The sequence below is a fragment of the Agelaius phoeniceus genome, unplaced genomic scaffold, assembly GCF_051311805.1.
Source record: "Agelaius phoeniceus isolate bAgePho1 unplaced genomic scaffold, bAgePho1.hap1 Scaffold_499, whole genome shotgun sequence".
NCBI lineage: Eukaryota > Metazoa > Chordata > Aves > Passeriformes > Icteridae > Agelaius > Agelaius phoeniceus.
In genome coordinates, this window is record NW_027510054.1 from 2273 (window position 1) to 14994 (window position 12722).

Sequence of the window (12722 nt, forward strand, 5' to 3'; positions counted from 1 at the left end):
GGGTGTTTTTTCGGTTTTTGGGGTCCCTGATGCAGTTTTTTGGTGTTTTTGGGGTCCCTGATGCAGTTTTTGGGGAGTTTTTTGGGTTTTTTTTGGGGGTTTTTTGGGTCCCTGACGCTGTTTTTGGGGTGGTTTTGGGTTTTTTTGGGTCCCTGATGTTATTTTTGGGGATCCCTGACGCTGTTTTTGGGGCATTTTTGGGGGTTTTTGGTGTCCCTGACACTATTTTTGGGGTGTTTTTTGGGTATTTTTGGGGGTTTTTGATGTCCCTGACGCAGTTTTTGGTGTCCCTGATGCAGATTTTGGGGTTTTTTTGGTGTTTTTTGGGTCCCTGATGTGGTTTTTGGGGTCCCTGATGTGATTTTTGAGGGGTTTTTTGGGGTTTTTGGGGTCCCTGATGCAGATTTTGATGTCCCTGACGCTGTTTCTGGGGTGTTTTTGGGGGTTTTTGGGCTCCCTGATGCAGTTTTTGGGGTGTTCTTTTTGGGTTTTTGGGGTCCCTGACGCTGTTTTTTGGGGTGTTTTTGGTGTTTTTAGGGTTTTTGGGGTCCCTGACGCAGTTTCTGGGGTGTTTTTGGTGTTTTTTGGGGTCCCTGACGCTGTTTTTGGGGTGTTTTTTAGGGTTTTTTGGGTCCCTCATACTGTTTTTGGGGTGTTCTTTGGGGCTTTTGGTGTCCCTGATGCTGTTTTTGGGGTGTTTTTTAGGGTTTTTTGGGTCCCTGATGTGGTTTTGGGGGGTTTTTGGGGTGGTTTTTGGGGTTTTTGGGGGTCCCTGACGCTGTTTCTGGGGTGTTTTATGGGTATTTTCTGGGGTTTTTGGTGTCCCTAATGCAGTTTTTTGGGGTTTTTGGGGTCCCTGATGCAGTTTCTGGGGTGTTTTTGGTGTTTTTGGGGTCCCTGATGCAGTTTTTGGGGTCCCTGACACTGTTTCTGGGGTTTTTGGGGTCCCTGATGCAGATTTTGATGTCCCTAATGCAGTTTTTGGGGTGTTTTTGGTGTTTTTGGGGTCCCTGACGCTGTTTCTGGGGTGTTTTTTGGTGTTTTTGGGGTCCCTAATGCAGTTTTTGGGGTGTTTGTTGTTGTTTTTGGGGTCCCCAGGCCCAGCTGTGCCTCTCTCGGGCCCGGGGGCTGTGGCTGCACCTGGAGCTGCTCTGGCGCCTCCTGGGGGAGCTGATCCGGGACCCCCGGGAGCTGGAGCCCGAGGTGAGGCACAACCAGCCCCAAAGAGCCTCAAAATCACCCCCAAAATAGCCCCAAAATGTCCCTTAAATAGCCCCTAAATATCCCTGAAATATCCCCTAAATAGCCCTGAAATATCCCCCAAATATCGCTGAAATCCCACCCAAAATATCCCCTAAATATCCCTTAAACATCCTGTAAATATCCCTGAAATATCCCCAAAATATTCCCAAAATCCCACCCAAAATATCCCCAAAATATCCTCAAAATATTCTCAAAATATCCCCAAAATCCCACCCAAAATATCCTCAAAATATCGCTGAAATCACACCCAAAATATCCCTTAAACATCCCTAAATATCCCTTAAATATCCCTTAAATATTCCCTAAATATTCCTGAAATCCCACCCAAAATATCCCTAAAATATTCTGAAAATATCCCCAAAATCCCACCCAAAATATCCCCAAAATATTCTTGAAATCCCATCCAAAATATCCCCAAAATATCCCCAAATTCTTACCCAAAATATTCTCAAAATATCCCCAAAATCCCACCCAAAATATCCTCAAAATAATCTCAAAATATCCCCAATATCCCACCCAAAATATCCCAAAATATTCCTAAAATCCCACCCAAAATATCCCCAAAATATTCTCAAAATATCCCCAAATTCTTACCCAAAATATCCCTAAAATATTCCTAAAATATTCCTGAAATCCTACCCAAAATATCCCCAAAATATCCCCAAAATCCCACCTAAAAGATCCCCAAAAATTCTTAAAATATCCCTAAATTCACACCCAAAATATCCCTAAAATCCCACCCTAAATATCCCCAAAATATTCTCAAAATATTCCCTAAATATCCCCAAAATCCCACCCAAAATATCCCTAAAATCCCCCCAAAATATTCCTGAAATCCCACCCAAAATATCCCCAAAATATTCCCAAAATATCCCTAAAATCCCACTCAAAATATCCCCAAAATCTTATCCAAAATATCCCCAAAATATCCCCAAAATCCCACCCAAAATATCCCCAAAATATCCCCAAAATATTCCTAAAATCCCACCCAAAATATTCTCAAAATAATTCCTAAATATCCCCAAAATATTCTCAAAATATCCCTAAAATCCCCCCAAAATATTCCTGAAATCCCAACCAAAATATCCCCAAAATATTCTCAAAACATTCCCAAAATAGTCTCAAAATCCCACCCAAAATATCCCAAAATATTCCCTAAATATCCCCAAAATATCCCTAAAATATCCCCTAAATATCCCTAAAATCTTATCCAAAATATTCTCAAAATATCCCCAAAATATCCCTTAAACATCCCCTAAATATCCCCTAAATATCCCCAAAATCTCCCTAAAATATCCCCAAAATATCCCCCAAATATCCCCCAAATATCGCTGAAATCACACCCAAAATATCCCCAAAATATCCCTTAAATATCCCCAAAATGTCCCTAAAATATCCCCTAAATATCCCTAAAATATCCCCAAAATATCCCCAAAATCCCACCCAAAATACCCCCAAAACACCCCCAAAATATCCCCAAAACATCCCTAAAATCTTATCCAAAATATTCTCAAAACATCCCTAAAATCTTATCCAAAATACTCCCTAAATATCCCCAAAATCCCACCCAAAATATCCCCAAAATATTTCTGAAATTCCACCCAAAATATCCCCTAAATATCCCTGAAATATTCCTAAAATCCCACCCAAAATATCCCTAAAATATTCCTAAAATCTTATCCAAAATATTCCCAAAATATCCCCAAAATCCCACCGAAAATATCCCCAAAATATTCCCTAAATATCCCTAAAATCCCACCCAAAATATCCCCAAAAAATCCCCAAAATCCCACCCAAAATATCCCCAAAATATTCTGAAAATATCCCCAAAATTTCACCCAAAATATCCTCAAAATCCCACCCAAAATATCCCAAAATATTCCCAAAATCCCACCCAATATATTCCCAAAATCCCACCCAAAATGCACCCAGAACACCCCTAAAATATTCCCTAAATAACCCCAAAATATCCCCAAAATCCCACCCAAAATATCCCCAAAATATCCCCAAAATATTCTCAAAATGTCCCTAAAATCCCACCCAAAATATCCCCAAAATATCCCTAAAATCCTACACAAAATATCCCCAAAATATTCCTGAAATCCACCCAAAATATCCCCCAAATATTCCCAAAATATCCCCAAAATTTTACCTAACATATCCCTTAAATATCCCCAAAATATCCCTTAAATGTCTCCAAATTCCCCTGAAATCCCACTCAAAAAAACCCCAAAATATTCCCAAAAAATCCCTAAAATCCCACCCAAAATATCCCCAAAATATCCCTAAAATCCCACCCAAAATATTCCCAAAAAATCCCTAAAATCCCACCCAAAACATCCCCAAAATATCCCCCAAATCCTTCCCAAAATATTCTCCAAAAATCCCTAAAATCCCACCCAAAATATCCCAAAATCTTCCTGAAATCCCCCCCAAAATTCCCTCAAAACACCCCCAAAATATCCCCAAAATCCCACCCAAAATATTCTGAAAATATCCCCAAAATCCCCCCAAAATATCCCCAAAATATTCGGAAAATATCCCTAAAATCCCACCCAAAATATCCCCAAAATATTCCTGAAATCCCACCCAAAATATCCCAAAATATTCCCTAAATATCCCCAAAATCCAACCCAAAATCTTCCTAAATCCCACCCAAAACATCCCCAAAATGTCCCCAAAATCCCACCCAAAATATCCCTAAAATCCCCCCAAAATATCCCTTAAATATCCCCAAAATATCCCTTAAATGTCCCCAAATTCTCCCTGAAATCCCACCCAAAAAACCCCAAAATATTCCCAAAATATCCCTAAAATGCCATCCAAAATATCCCCAAAATATCCCCAAAATCCCATCCAAAATATCCCCAAAAAATCCCTAAAATCCCACCCAAAATATCCCAAAATATCCCCAAAATTCTCCTCAAATCCCCCCCAAAACACCCCCAAAAATGCTCCTAAATCCCCTCCCAAAATATCCCCAAAATCCCCTCAAAAAACCCCAAAATCCCCCAAAAATCCCCCAAAAAATCCCAAAATTCCTCAAAAAATCCCCAAATCCCCAAAATTCCCCCAAAATTCCCTCAAAAAATCCCCAAAATCCCCAAAATTTCCCCCAAATTCCCCCAAAATCCCCTCAAAAAATCCCCCAAAATGTCCCCAAAATCCCCTCAAAAAATCCCCAAAATTTCCCCCAAAATTCCCTCAAAAAATCCCCAAAATCCCCAAAATTTCCCCCAAATTCCCCCAAAATCCCCTCAAAAAATCCCCAAAATTTCCCCCAAAATTCCCTCAAAAAATCCCCAAAATCCCCAAAAATTCCCCCCAAATCCCTCAAAAATCCCCCTAAAATCCCCCAAAACCCCCCCCAAATCCACCCCAAACCCCCCAAATTTCCCCCAATTCCCCCCAAAATCCCAAAATTTTCCCAAATTTCCCAAATTTTCGGGAATTTGCCCAAATTTCCGGGATTTTGCCCCAATTTCGCTGCAGGTGCTGCGGGCTCTGGAGCAGGCGCTGACCCAGGCTCGGCTGCGCCGGGGCCGCCCCGAGATGGCGCCGATGCTGCCCCGCCCTGAGGTGAGCTAAAAATGGCAAAATTCAACCCAAAAAATGGGGTCAAAAATGGACAAAATTCACCTCAAAAATCCACCCAAAAATGGAGAAAATTCAGCCCAAAAATGGGGCCAAAACTGGCCAAAATTCAGCCCAAAAATGGGCCCAAAAATGGCCAAAATTCACCCCAAAAATGGAGAAAATCCAGCCCAAAAATGGGCCCAAAAATGGAGAAAATTCACCCAAAAAAGGGGCCCAAAATAGGCCCAAAACCGGCCAAAATCACCCCAAAAATGGGCCCAAAAATGGCCAAAATTCACCCCAAAAATGACCAAAAATGGGCCCAAAAATGGCCCCAAAAATGGCCAAATTCACCCCAAAAAATTGGGCCAAAATTCACCCCAAAAAATGGCCAAAAATTGAGAAAATTCATCCCAAAAATGGGCCCAAAAATGGCCCCAAAAATGGCCAAAATCACCCCAAAAATGGCCAAATTCAGCCCAAAATTCAGCCCAAAATTCAGCCCAAAAATGGCCAAATTCACCCCAAAAAATGGCCAAAAATGGAGAAAATTCACCCCAAAAATGGGCCCAAAAATGGCCAAATTCAGCCCAAAAATGGGCCCAAAAATGGAGAAAATTCACCCCAAAATTTAGTCCAAAAATGGGCCCAAAAATGGCCAAATTCACCCCAAAAAATGGCCAAAAATGGAGAAAATTCACCCCCAAAAATGGGCCCAAAAATGGGCCAAAATTCAGCCCAAAAATGGGCCCAAAAATGGCCAACATTCAGCCCAAAAATGGCCAAATTCAGCCCAAAATTCACCCCAAAATTTAGCCCAAAAATGGGCCCAAGAATGGAGAAAATTCAGCCCAAAAATGGCCAAATTCAGCCCAAAAATGGGCCCAAAAATGGCCAAATTCAGCCCAAAAATGGGGCCAAAAATGGCCAAATTCAGCCCAAAAATCCACCCAAAAATGGAGAAATTCAGCCCAAAAATGGGCCCAAAAATGGGCCCAAAAATGGCCAAAATTCACCTCAAAAATCCACCCAAAAATGGCCAAAATCAGCCCAAAATTCAGCCCAAAAATGGCCAAATTCAGCCCAAAATTCAGCCCAAAAATGGCCAAATTCAGCCCAAAAATCCACCCAAAAATGGAGAAAATTCACCCCAAAAATGGAGAAAATTCAGCCCAAAAATGGGCCCAAAAATGGAGAAAATTCAGCCCAAAAATGGAGAAAATTCAGCCCAAAAATGGGGCCAAAAATGGCCAAAATTCACACAAAAATGGGCCCAAAAATGGGCCCAAAAATGGCCAAATTCAGCCCAAAAATCCACCCAAAAATGGAGAAAATTCAGCCCAAAAATGGCCAAATTCAGCCCAAAAATGGGGCCAAAAATGGGCCCAAAAATGGCCAAATTCAGCCCAAAAATCCACCCAAAAATGGAGAAAATTCACCCCAAAATTCAGCCCAAAAATGGAGAAAATTCAGGCCAAAAATGGGCCCAAAAATGGAGAAAATTCACCCCAAAATTCAGCCCAAAAATGGAGAAAATTCAGCCCAAAAATGGGCCCAAAAATGGAGAAAATTCAGCCCAAAAATGGGGCCAAAAATGGCGAAAATTCAGCCCAAAAATGGGCCCAAAAATGGAGAAAATTCAGCCCAAAATTCAGCCCAAAATTCAGCCCAAAAAATGGCACAAAATGGAGAAAATTCAGCCCAAAAATGGGGCCAAAAATGGGGCCAAAAATGGCCAAATTCACGCCAAAAATGGGCCCAAAAATGGAGAAATTCAGCCCAAAAATGGGCCCAAAAATGGAGAAAATTCAGCCCAAAATTTGGCCTAAAATGGGACCAAAATTCAGCCCAAAAATCCACCCAAAAAATGGAGAAATTCAGCCCAAAAATGGGCCCAAAAATGGCCAAATTCAGCCCAAAAATGGGCCCGAAAATGGCCAAAATTCAGCCCAAAAATGGGCCCAAAAATGGGCCCAAAAATGGCCGAATTCAGGCCAAAAATCCACCCAAAAATGGCCGAATTCAGGCCAAAAATCCACCCAAAAATGGCCGAATTCAGGCCAAAAATCCACCCAAAAATGGCCGAATTCAGGCCAAAAATCCACGCAAAAATGGCCGAATTCAGCCCAAAAATGGGCCCAAAAATGGCCAAATTCAGCCCAAAAATCCACCCAAAAATGGCCCCAAAAATGGCCAAATTCAGCCCAAAAATCCACCCAAAAATGGAGAAAATTCAGCCCAAAAATGGGCCCAAAAATGGGCCCAAAAATGGCCAAAATTCACCTCAAAAATCCACCCAAAAATGGAGAAAATTCAGCCCAAAAATGGGCCCAAAAATGGAGAAAATTCAGCCCAAAAAATGGCCAAAAATAGAGAAAATTCAGCCCAAAAATGGCCAAAATTCACCCCAAAAATCCACCCAAAAATGGAGAAAATTCAGCCCAAAATTCAGCCCAAAATGGAGAAAATTCAACCCAAAAATGGGCCCAAAAATGGAGAAAATTCAGCCCAAAAATGGGGCCAAAAATGGGCCAAAAAACGGCCAAATTCAGCCCAAAAATGGGCCCAAAAATGGAGAAAATTCAGCCCAAAAATCCACCCAAAAATGGAGAAAATTCAGGCCAAAAATGGGCCCAAAAATGGAGAAAATTCACCCCAAAATTCAGCCCAAAAATGGAGAAAATTCAGCCCAAAAATGGGCCCAAAAATGGAGAAAATTCAGCCCAAAAATGGGGCCAAAAATGGCGAAAATTCAGCCCAAAAATGGGCCCAAAAATGGCCAAATTCAGCCCAAAAAATGGGCCCAAAAATGGCAAAATTCAGCCCAAAAATCCACCCCAAAAATGGAGAAAATCCACCCCAAAAATCCACCCAAAAATGGCCCCAAAAATGGCCAAATTCAGCCCAAAAATCTGCCCAAAAATGGCCAAATTCAGCCCAAAAATGGGCCCAAAAATGGCAAAATTCAGCCCAAAAATCCACCCAAAAATGGCCCCAAAAATGGCCAAAATTCAGCCCAAAAATGGAGAAAATTCAGCCCAAAAATGGGCCCAAAATGGAGAAAATTCAGCCCAAAAATGGGGCCAAAAATGGAGAAAATTCAGCCCAAAAATGGCCAAATTCAGCCCAAAAATGGCCAAATTCAGCCCAAAAATGGAGAAAATTCAGCCCAAAAATGGACAAATTCAGCCCAAAAATGGGCCCAAAAATGGAGAAAATTCAGCCCAAAATTCAGCCCAAAACGGCCAAAATCAGCCCGAAATTCAGCCCAAAAATGGGCCCAAAAATAGCTCCAAAAACAGCCAAATTCAACCCAAAAATCCACCCAAAAATGGCCAAATTCAGCCCAAAAAATGGGCCCAAAAATAGCCCCAAAAACGGCCAAATTCAGCCCAAAAATGGCCAAATTCAGCCCAAAAAAGGCCCCAAAAAAGGCCCAAATTCACCCCAAAAATCCACCCAAAAACGGCCAAATTCAGCCCAAAAATGGCCAAATTCAGCCCAAAAATGGGCCCAAAAATGGCCAAAATTCACCCCAAAAATCCACCCAAAAATGGAGAAAATTCAGCCCAAAAATCCACCCAAAAATGGCCCCAAAAATGGCCCCAAAACCGGTCAAATTCAGCCCAAAAATGGGCCCAAAAATGGGCCCAAAAATGGAGAAAATTCAGCGCAAAAATGGGCCCAAAAATGGCCAAATTCAGCCCAAAAATGGAGCCCAAAAATGGCTAAATTCAGCCCAAAAATGGGCCCAAAAATGGCCAAATTCAGCCCAAAATTCACCCAAAATGGCCCAAATTCGCCCCAAAATTCACCCCAAAATTCAGCCCAAAAACGGCCAAATTCAGCCCAAAAATGGGCCCAAAAATCCTCAAATTCACCCCAAAATTCACCCTAAAAATCCACCCCAAAATTCCCCAAATTCTCCCCAAATTCCCTGCAATTTTCCCTTATTATCCCAAATTCCCCAAATTTCCCTTTTTCCCCTCAAATTTCCCCAAAATCCCCCAAATTTCCCCCAAAATTTCCCCACATTTTCCCTTTTCCCCCCTCAAATTTCACCCAAATTTTTCCAATTTTTCTCGAAATTTCCCCACATTTTCCCTTTTCCCTCCCCAAATTTCCCCCAAAATCCCCAAATTCCCCCAAAATTCCCAAATTTTCCCCATTTTTTCCCAAAATTCCCATTTTTTCCCCATTTTCAGCCTCCCCGGCTCCTCCCCCGGCTCCTCCCTGAGCTCCAGCGGCGCCTGAAGGAAAAACGGGAACAACTCCAGGAATTCCTGCTTGGAACCCCCAAAATCCCCCAAATTCACCCCAAAAACCCCAAAACCACCCAAAACTACCCCAAAAACCCCGAAAATCCGCCCAAAATGCCCCAAAATCCCCTAAAAGAGCCCCAAAATCCCCCAAAAATGCCTCAAAATCCGCTCCAAACCCCCCTGGAAAATCTCCCTGAAATGCCCCAAAATCCGCCCCAAATTCCTCCAAAAACGCCTCAAATTCCACCCAAAATCCTTGAAAATCGCCCCAAAATTTCCCAAATCCCTTCCAAAAATGCTCAAATCCCTGAAATTCCGCCCAAAATGCCCCAAAATCCTCCAAAATTACCTCAAAATCCTCCAAAATTACCTCAAAATCCGCCGGAAAATCGGCCCCGAATTCCCCTGAAAATCGCCCAAAATCCGCCCCGAAAGCCTCAAAATTTCACCGAATTCCCCCAAAATTTCGCTGAATTCCCTCAAAATTTCACCGAATTCCCTCAAAATTTCACTGAAATGCCCGAAAATGCCGAAATTTGGCCCAAAATTGCCGAAAATGGGGGAATTTGGGGGCGTGGCTGGGGGCGGAGCGAGAGCGGCTGAGGCGGGAGCGGCTCCGGGAGCGGCGCCTGAGGGCGGAGCTGGAGAGGATGAGGTGGAAATACCCCCAGGTTTGGACTGGTTTATACTGGTTTATACTGGGAGGGACTGGTTTATACTGGGAGGGGGTTTTGGGGTGATTTTGGGGGATTTTGGAGCAATTTTGGGGCGATTTTGGGCGATTTTGGGGCTTTAAAAGGGGAAAAAATGGGGAAAAATGGGGGGGAAAGTGGGGGGAAAATGGCGGAAAAATGGCGGGAAAATGGGTTTAAAGCTGAGGTTTGGTACTGGTTTGTACTGGTTTAGACTGGTTTATACTGGTTTATACTGGGAGGGGGTTTTGGGGTGATTTTGGGGGATTTTGGAGCAATTTTGGGGCGATTTGGGGCGATTTTGGGGCATTAAAAGGGGAAAAAATGGGGGAAAACGGGGGGGAAATGGGGGGGAAAGTGGGGGGAAAATGGTGGAAAAAATGGGGAAAAAGCTGAGGTTTGGTACTGGTTTATGCTGGTTTTTACTGGTTTGTACTGGGAGGGGGTTTTGGGGTGATTTTGGGGGATTTTGGGGCGATTTTGGGCCATTTTGGGGCATTAAATGGGGGGAAAATGGGGGGGAAAGTGGGGGGAAAATGGTGGAAAAAATGGCGGGAAAATGGGGAAAAAGCTGAGGTTTGGTACTGGTTTGTACTGGTTTATACTGGTTTGGACTGGGAGGGGGTTTTGGGGTGATTTTGGGGGATTTTGGAGCGATTTTGGGGCGATTTTGGGCGATTTTGGGGCATTAAAAGGGGAAAAAATGGGGGAAAACGGGGGCAAAGTGGGGGGGAAATGGTGGAAAAAATGGCGGGAAAATGGGGAAAAAGCTGAGGTTTGGTACTGGTTTATACTGGTTTATACTGGGAGGGACTGGGAGGGGGTTTTGGGGTGATTTTGGGGGATTTTGGAGCGATTTTGGGGCGATTTTGGGGGATTTTGGGGCATTGAAAGGGGAAAAAATGGGGAAAAATGGGGGGGAAAATGGCGGAAAAATGGCGGGAAAATGGGGAAAAAGCTGAGGTTTGGTACTGGTTTGTACTGGTTTATACTGGGAGGGACTGGGAGGGGATTTTGGGCGATTTTGGGGCATTAAATGGGGGGGAAAATGGGTTTAAAAGCTGGAATTTGGTACTGGTTTATACTGGTTTGTACTGGTCCATACTGGTCCATACTGGTCCATACTGGTCCATACTGGTTTATACTGGTCCATACTGGGAATTGGGACAAACTGGGAGGGTTTTGGGGCCAATCCAGGCCTCTAAAACGGCCCCAAATTGGGATTTTTTCGGGGTTTTTTCCCCATTTCCTGCCCCATCCCGCCCCATCCCGCCCCATACTGGTTTATACTGGTTTATACTGGTTTGTACTGGTTTGTACTGGTTTATACTGGTGTCCCAGGTGCTGCAGCGCTGCCTGGCCCTGCTGGCCCAGCTCTGCCTGCAGGGGGCGCTCCAGGCCCGGCTGGACGGGGGGCGGGGCCGGTACCTCCTGGCCAAGGGCGGGGCCGTGCTGCTGAAGAGCCGGTGAGGGGCGGGGCCTGCATTCGCATCTCATTTGCATCTCATTTCCATGGGGGTGGTGGGCGAGGGCAAAGAGTTCGTCCTAGTTCATCCCAGTTCAATCCCAGTTTGTCCCAGTTCATCCCAGTGACCCCAAACTCCATCCCAGTCCATCCCAGTTCATCCCAGTCCCTCCCAGTTCAATCCCAGTTCATCCCAGTTCATCCCAGTCCATCCCAGTTCAATCCCAGTTCATCCCAGTCCATCCCAGTGACCCCTAAACCCCTCCCAGTCCATCCCAGTTCATCCCAGTTCAAACCAGTGACCCCGAACTCCATCCCAGTTCATCCCAGTTCAATCCCAGTTCATCCCAGTTCAATCCCAGTTCATCCCAGTTCATCCCAGTTTGTCCCTGTTCATCCCAGTTCATCCCAGTTCATCCCAGTTCAGTCCCAGTTCATCCCAGTTTGTCCCAGTTCATCCCAGTTCATCCCAGTCCATCCCAGTTCAATCCCAGTTCATCCCAGTAACCCCTAAACCCCTCCCAGTCCATCCCAGTTCCCTCCCAGTCCATCCCAGTCCCACCCAGTTCATCCCAGTGACCCCTAAACCCCTCCCAGTCCCATCCCAGTCCATCCCAGTTCATCCCAGTTCATCCCAGTGACCCCTAAACCCCTCCCAGTCCATCCCAGTTCATCCCAGTTGCTCCCAGTTACGCCAAATTCCCTCCCAGTCCCTCCCAGTTCAATCCCAGTTCAGCCCAGTTTGTCCCAGTCCATCCCAGTCCCTCCCAGTCCATCCCAGTTGCTCCCAGTGTCCCTGAATCCCCTCCCAGTCCCTCCCAGTGGCCCCGGCCCCACCCCCTCATTAACCTCATGAATATTCATCAGGCTGGAGGAGCTGCAGATCCTGTTGGACACTTACCCCGCCCCCACCATCGAGGCTCACCGGCGAATCAGGTGCGAGGCCACGCCCCCTCATTAGCATGGCACAATCACCGCCTTCTCATTAGCATACAACAAGCTCCACCCCCATTGCAATGACCATGCCCTTAATTAGCATAACATGATCACTGCCCCCTCATTAGCATAACCTTTCTACCTCATTAGCATAACCTTTTCCCCTCATTTACATAACCCCGCCCCTTTTCCCTTTTAGGGCGGGGCTTTCCGAGGCCCGCCGCGCCGCCGAGGCCGAAGCCGCCATCTTGGGGGCGGAGCTTGCGGCCCTGAGGGGGCTGGGCCCGGAGTTCAGGGGCCTGGCCCTGGAATTGGGGCAGATTCGGCAGGAATTGGCCCAGAAGGGCTGGGCCCTGCGCCAGCTCCGCCCCCCGCCCCCGTGACGTCACTGCAGCTCATTAAAATACCGCTGGAACCGCCCACTGCCTCTGTCCTTGTGTGGGTGAGGGTGTGGGAGGGGGTGATTGACAGGGAACAGCGGGAGGGGCTAAGGAATGATTGACAGCTCACTCCGCTCGCTTATTGGCT

At 45.1% G+C, this 12722-nt stretch overlaps 1 protein-coding gene across 1 annotated transcript; it reads left to right on the forward strand.

Annotated features, from left to right (window-relative positions):
- The first annotated feature begins 1071 nt into the window (after positions 1–1071).
- On the forward strand, positions 1072–12613 carry HAUS4 (HAUS augmin like complex subunit 4). The gene is made up of 6 exons (XM_077173270.1): positions 1072–1203; positions 4756–4842; positions 9045–9772; positions 11135–11259; positions 12126–12194; positions 12394–12613. The coding sequence occupies exons 3-6, from the start codon at positions 9752–9754 to the stop codon at positions 12575–12577; spliced, it is 399 nt and encodes a 132-aa protein (XP_077029385.1). The 5' UTR covers positions 1072–1203; positions 4756–4842; positions 9045–9751; the 3' UTR covers positions 12578–12613.
- The last annotated feature ends 109 nt before the right edge of the window (positions 12614–12722 follow it).